The sequence below is a fragment of the Crocuta crocuta genome, unplaced genomic scaffold, assembly GCF_008692635.1.
Source record: "Crocuta crocuta isolate KB4526 unplaced genomic scaffold, BGI_CrCroc_1.0 scaffold60, whole genome shotgun sequence".
In the NCBI taxonomy this organism is placed as follows: Eukaryota; Metazoa; Chordata; class Mammalia; order Carnivora; family Hyaenidae; genus Crocuta; species Crocuta crocuta.
The window spans coordinates 1,932,063-1,940,159 of record NW_027527145.1 but is presented as its reverse complement, the minus strand read 5'-3'; the positions used below and the strand labels follow the sequence as shown (position 1 = coordinate 1,940,159).

Below are 8,097 nucleotides of genomic sequence, written 5' to 3'. Positions count from 1 at the left end.
TATAGATGTGGAAACAATTTTAATGTGGAACTTTCATTGCCTCCAGTATGGACTGTGCTGAATTTTCCCATCTGGTCTTTCATTCTCTGACTTCCTCTCCCTTCCCATGATTTTTGAATATTCCTTTCAGATAAATCTTTCCCCAAACATTGCTTTCACAGTGAGGCCCCTCTGCTTATAAATTCTGATCAGTGATTCTCCCCTTCCAAGGTTTCATCTCCAGCCTCACTTTTCCAAGTTAACTTTCCACTACTTTCCTTTATTTTAGCTAAACACCTGCACTGCCCCACTGCCCCGTGAGCATTGGTCTTTATGATTTAGCCATCATCCCCAGTGCTGGGGCCATCTTGATCCACTTTTGTTCCACCTGTCTGAATCTTGCCTGTCTTTTTATTTCTGATCACTGAGACTCAACTGATCTTTTGATTCCCGAGACCCACAACCAATCTTCACATTTCCAGATTTGATACGTGTTGTTTTGTGTTGGTGTTTAATTCTAATATATACCTTTCTGAAACAAATAATACAGTTTCTTTCTTGGAAATTTTCTACCACTAGGAACCATAGTAGCTTTTTGGGGGGACTAGGATAAAATAGAAAGAGAGACTAATATAGTGGACATATTGTAGATTCTCATACAGTTTGTACTCTCAATGAGTATTTGTTGATCTGAAAGAAGTGGCCCACTCACAAATGAAAATGGGATTGTAACAGAAGCATCAGGAGAATACAGTTTTACCAGAAAGATGCTTTGTTCTTTGAAACTTCTTTTTCTGTGTTTTCCTTGGTAATTTGCGTATAAAGTATATGGCTTGAAGAGGGATGGTTATAGTTGTTAATCAAAATAGAGTAAAAATTGATGTCTCAAGTTTATTTTCTTGTTAAATGAAACAAGAATATATTAGCAGAAAGGAATGGCGTAAAGGAGAGATCTTCTATGTTTTTTATTACTTGCAATATTAAAAAGTAACTCCCTGTCCTTATAATCTGTATGCTCACAGTGTGGAACCTAAATTATTACTCCTTAATAGAGCTACAGAAGAATTCTTGTGTTTTTTAATGGCTTAGTCAAGCCTGCATTTAAAGGCTCATTTAACCTTGAATGTTTCCAAACTAAAATTTATCTGTTTTTCTTTCTATAGACTATTTCAAATAGTACAATCCCGGAAAATGCAACAAGCAGTGGAAGGTTCAAACTTGACATTCTGAAAAATAAAGCTAAGAGATCTTTAACTAGCTCCCTGGAAAATATCTTCTCAAGGGTAAGATCAAACTGAGACTCATAATTAGGTATTAATGTCTGTGTTTACTAACTGCTTTACTTCATTCTCAACTGTCTCACAAAATGTTTGCTTTAGGAAAAAAACCCACTAAGATAGATTTAATATAGTTGACTTATTTAAAGTAATCTCATTATTTATTCTGGTGCCTCTAATATCTAAGTTTGAGCAAGATGTATGAAGGAATATATGTATGGGGAAATAGAATATTGACACCCAAGATTATAACAACTTATAATCATTTGCTACATAAAGCTATAAAGTAGCCTTCATTTTGCTATTAAGAGCTGAAATGAAAAGCTGAAAATAGTATGAAAGAACTATATAGAATATATAGTAATCTTTATATTCCATTTAGTAAATTTTTATATTTTATTTTAAAATCAAAGGGGTTTTTCTTCCCTTCCATTATTCTCTTCCTGAATAATTCAGTCCTAAAGCTGTCAGATTAGACCAGGCAAGGTAGATCAATGTGTTAGGGCTGGAGGGTGGGAGAGTCACAGTGGCTCAGAGCAGAGACAGAGCCTACAGGGTGCTGTGTGTGGGGTGACCCAATGCAGCAGGTGGAAACCAGAGTGTTATGAGGAGTGTATCAACTTAGGAGGGTAACCTGGTTTAGGAAGTCAGAGCCTGGGCTGATGAGGTCAGTCCTGCATAGGGATGGCCCAGTGCAGGGTATCAGAGTAAGAGGCAGTGGAGGGGAGAAGGCATTCAAGGTGTCTACTACAAGGAGTTAGAGTCTGAGCAGGGTCGGGATGGCGTCTGTGGGTGGGTGTGGCAGCCCTGATGTGGAGTGTTAGAAGCTGAGTAGGATGAGGAGAGTGTCTCTGAGGTGTCAGTTGTGGATGTTTTAGCACACAGGGGACTGGTCAAATATGTAATGTATTAAGGATTTAGGAAAAGGGAGTTACAAATATGAAAAGGGGAGAAATGAGAATAAATCTCACGTTGTTGGATTCAACTCAGCGGTAACAGTATGGAATCCTGGTTATCTGTCTATATATTTTTGAATAATAGAATTTTATGTATCATATAATATATAATACGTATATATGTATTAACGTGTGTGTGTGTGCTCAGTTGGTTAAGCGATCAACTTGATTTCAGCTCAGTTCATGATCTCATGGTTCATGGATTTGAGCCCCCCATCAGACTCTGCACTGACAGTGAGGTTAGAATTGTCTCTCTCCCTTTCTCTACCCCTCCCCTGTTAGCTCTCTCTCTCTTTCTCTCTCAAAAAGAATAAATAAAAACATTTTAAAAATGTTTAAAAAAGGCCTTGAAGGGCTCCTACTATTGACATCTGAGGCAATATAAACATAATAATAAATGATAGCAAAGGACTGTAACCTGTTTCATGAAGTAGGAAAACGATGTGCCTACTCTGATATGAAACATAAAAGAATACCTTGAAAGTTGATCATGATCAGGATATTTACTAGATTTAATTAATACTTACTAATTGCAAGGAAGAAAGTAGTAACTACAATGGAGAAGACTGGCAGACACGACCTCGGTCATGTGATCAAATGGAACATCATCAGCAGTGAGACAAATTGAAATCTTGTGCCACTTGATACCGAGAATACAGAACTTCTGTGGTGTTCCTGCCAAAGGGGCAGTAGCTGAATCTAATCATGAGGTAGCATCAACAGACCCAAATTGAGGTACAGTCCACAAAATAACTACTAGCCTGTTGTCTTCAAAAGTATCAGGGTCAAGAAAGTTAAGTGCAGGAGAGTGTTAGGACATAGTGCTTTCTGATCTAGGGTGTTTTTATTTTTCCTTTGCCAGAACTCAAAATACTTTCATAGATGTTTCTCTTAATAGTGATCAGCTATCAACCCTGTTATCCGCAGAAGACAGAATGTAGGAAAAGAGTATTCTACAAGATTAGTCAGAAGTGTGTTAATGCAACATTTCATAAAATTTTCCTATCTTTTTTTCCCCTCAGTGTTTATAAGTTCCTTGTGTTCCTTCTTTCTCTCTCCTTCCTTCCTCACTGCCTCCTGCCCTCTTCCCCTCCCTCCTTCTCCTATCTCCCATAGTATTTAGTGAGAATTTTAGTAGAGAGGCCATTTAAGTAGGTGGTCAGGGGACCTGAATCCAAGGCCTGGCCCTAGCAACATTTATATTTATGATCTTGGACAAATTATTGTTTTCTATGCCAGTTTCCCCATTTGTGAAATGGGCATACTGATACTGTGCCTCCCTCACGTCAGGATGAGGATGCAATGTCAGTATGTTAGGAAAGTACCGCACTATAGCTAGGAGATGGCCCAAACAGCGGTAAGCTCTGAAGCCCCTGTCGTTTTCGGAATGATCCAAGGGTACTTAGAGTATCACTCTCCTCATCCCCATTTAGTACCTTGGCATTCTGCACAACACTTGCCCGGCTGACTTTGAAGTGCCGCACACATAGCCTTGAGTGCCTGCGACAACTCTTTGAGCAAGGGCACACACAGCCCATCTATTTTGGTCAAGGTGGATGGTGTGGCTTTTGTGCCCCACAGTGCTGCCAAGTGCCATAAATTATGTGACCCAACAAGATGTTGCTTGCACCATGTTCAACAAAATGGGCTTCAGGGGCAGGTTGGCAGCTGTCCGTGGTGTGCCAGAGGTTACACAGGAAAGGGGTTTGTATACCTCTAAAACTGATCAGTTTATCGTTTTCATTCTGAGTTTTATAGTAGAACATTGGCACTCCAGCCACAGAGTTTGGCTCATAATTGCTGCCATTTTTAAATGTGAAGACAGTTGATTTAACTAACTATAGCTCTTTATGAAATAGGATATGTTTTTTAAATGCTCAGAAGCTCAGCTCATTAACAATTAAAAAGTGGGTCCAAGGGAAGAGGCGTGACCCATCTATTAGCAAATCATCAGACAGTTAAACTGGAAAAGCTGTCTGCTCAGAGGTGAAAAGACAGAGTCCTGTGTTTTGGTTATTTGTTGCTTTTTCTTTAGTTGAAGTTTTATAGAAGGGAAATATTCACTAATATATTTATGTATAGATAAATATTTCCAAAAAGCAATATTTACTAATATACAGTATGCATCATTGGAAAACAGCCCTCATTTCATGCTTCCCTCAGAGTACTATCCATTGTCCTTCCTTGTTGAAATGTGTGAATTAATGACAGTGATAGGGCATAATTTTATATTTACCTATTTATTTATTTTTAAATTATTTATTTTTGAGAGAGAGAGAGAGAGAGATAGGGTGCAAGTGTGCATGCACAAGCAGGGGAGGAACAGAGAGAGAGGGAGACACAGAATCAGAAGCAGGCTCTGAGCTGTCGACACAGAGCCTGACACGGGACTTGAACCTCTGGATCGCTAGATCATGACCTGAGCTGAAGTCAGATGCTTAACCCACTGAGCTACTCAGGTGACCATAAATTATTTATTTTTGAGAGAGAGAGAGATAGGGTACAAATTGTGTACCCACAAGCAGGGGAGGAGCAGAGAGAGAGGGAAAGAGAATCCCAGGCAGGCTCTGTGCTGTCAGTGCAGAGCCAGACAGAGGGCTCAAACTCAGTGAGCTGTGAGATCATGATGTGAGCCAAAATCAAAAGCCAGATGCTTAACCAACTAAGCCACCCAGGTGCCCCTAGAGTATTGGTTTTTCTTTGTGTCCATACACTCACACAAAATACATGGATAAAATACTGCTACGTGTAAGTGCTTTTCTAGTATGGAAATGACTTGATACCTGACTGACTAATTTTCTTATTGTGACCAAATAACCTGTTTAAGATAAGCAGGGAGTTTGGCATGGAAGTACCAGCTAATAATAATGGGAAAAGCAACCTGCCCCCCACAGTAGTTTCCTCTTGGCCACACACATGAACTGAGGCATTTATCAGCCACAAATACATTTTATTACTGGAAGTGTCTGCTGTTATGCATAGAACTGAAGAACTGAAAGAACCTTGATCAGGTTCTTTCTAGGAAATTTGCGAAGTTACCAGTGTAGGCTACTTAGTTTTATTAGTAATTCCACTTTTCACCAAGCTCTGTTTCCAGGAGAGTACAGTGAATATGAGCTCAAGAGCTCCACTGTTAAGTTGAACTTCCTGGGTTCAAACTGCTTCCCAGTCCTTTAGCTGTGGCAACATAATCAGAACTGCAGTCTCCTTAACTGTAGAGTTGAGCTAAGTAACTATAACCACCTTGTAGACTTTTTGTGAGGATTAAGTGAGATAATGCACTATAAAATGCTTAACATAGTATATAGTATGTAATAGGTACTCATTGATATTCTATGCAGCTATTAAGTTTACTCTTGATATGGTTGTTATTTACGGTGCCAACAGAAATAGAAAACTGTAATTATTATACATAGATAAGAATAAGTGTTGCTTCTGTGAAAGCAGGTGTAGGATACCATACATATAAAAGAGTCTATTGAGAGAGATCAGGAGTCACTTGAGTGAACAATTGAATCAGCAGTCGGTTGGGTGAACAAGAAAGAACTGTTAAAACTTTCTGGTAGTAGACATAAAATTCAGCAGAAAGTCTGGGAAGAAAAAATCAACAGGCGTCTGGGAAGTTGGAATTGGAAAACTCTTTGAATAAACTCCATTTCTTGGAAATGGGCCATAGGAGAACAAGGTAAACAGTTAAAAGGACCAGTCTGAAGATCCAAACCCCAAATTGTAGGAGTTACAGAATGAGAAAATACTCCAATCTCCCTTTCTCAGAAGGCACCTGAAGTATGAACTTCACCAAAATGAGGAAGTAAAGTAAAAAAGAGGAAGACGTAAGATCGCAGACACACATTTCAACATAGAGTAGTATTAAAAGAAATGTCTAGGTTGATAGTAAAGGAAAATACTGGGCAAGTCTACATTGCAACCTCTACAGAGTAGAGCAGACAGGCAGAGGCTTCTATAATGGGTAGCTCAAAGAGAAAGAAAAACAAAACTGCAGTTGACAGATTATGTGATATTTGGCCATACTAGTTCTGTTGTTGACTTTCGTAATAAATAGTAACTGCTGAGGCACTTACTGACTACATGAAAAACAGATTGTACAAGATAGAAGTTGTATTCACAGTAGAATATGTAATAGATGAGATGATCTCTTTGGTTCCTCTTTGTTAGGTCATATATAAAATCCATACCAAATAACTGTGAAAAAACAAACAAACAAACAAACAAACAAAAAAACCCAAGAACAAACTCACCAGTCCTGAAGCAGACTGATAGTCTAGCATTTCTAGAGAGAAATGCTTTATTGATGTAGTTTTCATATGGAAGAATGAATGAACCGAAATCTATACATTTTATGATGCAGTTGTTTTTAATTTGCATTCCTTAGCTCATTTTTTTAAGAGAGAGAGGGAGAGAGAATCCCAAGCATGCCCCACACAGTCAGTGTGGAGCCTGATGCAGGGCTCAAACTCATGAACTGTGAGATCATGACCCAAGCTGAAATCTTAACCAACTGAGCTGATACTTAACCAACTGAGCCATACAGGAACCCCTAAGATGAAGTTTTTAAAAATTTGTTTATTATAATCCTATAATGTGAACTGTGTTGTTTGTAATCTAGGTGTTGTGGAGGTTGGATGTAGTAAACCTTTTTTTTTTTTTTTTTAATGTTTATTTTTGAGAGAGAGAGCTAGGGAGGGGCAGAGAGAGAGAGAAGGGGACAGAGGATCTGGAACAGGCTCTGTGCTGACAGCAGAGAGCCTGCTGTGGGACTTGAACTCACAAACCATGAGATAATGACCTGAGCTGAAGTCAGACACTTAATGGACTGAGCCACCCAGGTGCTCCCCACCACCGTTTTTTAAACCTTTTTCTTTATAACTCTTGTGGTTTGTTGTGTTCTGCCTTCCACGGTTATGTTTATCTGTATGAGACATAAAGTGAATTGGGCTCTCTCTGATCCTATGGGGGTTTTCCTGCTCTTATGGATGAAGAATGTTTAACCTTGTAACCAGAGTAACTTCAAAAAGCTTGGTCAGAATACCTAGGTATCTAATGACTGATTGAGAAGCAGTGCAAATAGGTTGTGCGTAAGTTCTGTTTACCGTGCAGGCAAGGCTGTTAATCCTGCCAATGAATCTGAGTGAAACACAGAAGGATCGGTTTAATGCTGGTATAAAGAGGCAATCGCCTTTTAGGGTTTTTAAAGTAAAAATTCAAACCACATGAACAACTGAATTTTATTCTCTTCCCTCAGGGAGCTAACAGAATGAGAGGCCGGCTTGGAAGTATGGACAGCTTTGAACGGTCCAATAGTCTTGCTTCAGAGAAGGTATCTAGTCTGAGCTCCCATTTTTACTGCTGATCACAACTTGGCAAAAAACAGCGCTGATGTAGCAATAGCACTTAGTTGTTTTGTGAGGAGTCCTTTATGACTTTAACAAATATTATTTTTACAGTTAAATTAAGAAATATTAAATCAATGTTAAATTAAAAATACTATTATTTGTAATAAGAAGGTTATGGCTCTTATCACATTGCTCTCTGTTGCACTACAGCTTTCTCATGTTAGGACAGAACACCTGTTCCACGCTAATGGTGCTCTGTCGGGCTCTTTGCCGCTTGGGGATAGTACGCTTAGGAAGGACAGTATTTAAGCAACTTTTGATTCAAAGCCACAGAAAAATAAGCCATGTAATTATTGCCCTTGAAGGGTGATCTTTTTATCTTTTGTGCTGTCATGTAACTGCTCCCTCATTTTTTTTTTCTAATTTAACTGTAACATTAGGCTCCTCTTTATCTCCTAGATAGTTCTCAGTAGGTTTGATTTCCTGCTTCCTGTATCATGCAATATGTTACCCGAGGTATATGCAACCTGT

General features: G+C 38.9%; 1 protein-coding gene across 1 annotated transcript in view; it reads left to right on the top strand.

Moving 5' to 3' along the window:
• TBC1D4 (TBC1 domain family member 4) overlaps positions 1-8,097 on the top strand; it is a 61,291-nt gene that overhangs the window by 14,157 nt on the left and 39,037 nt on the right. The window contains exons 5-6 of the mRNA XM_077760799.1: positions 1,143-1,262; positions 7,476-7,550. Coding sequence (XP_077616925.1) covers positions 1,143-1,262; positions 7,476-7,550 — 195 coding nt within the window. The remainder of the gene's footprint in view (positions 1-1,142; positions 1,263-7,475; positions 7,551-8,097) is intronic.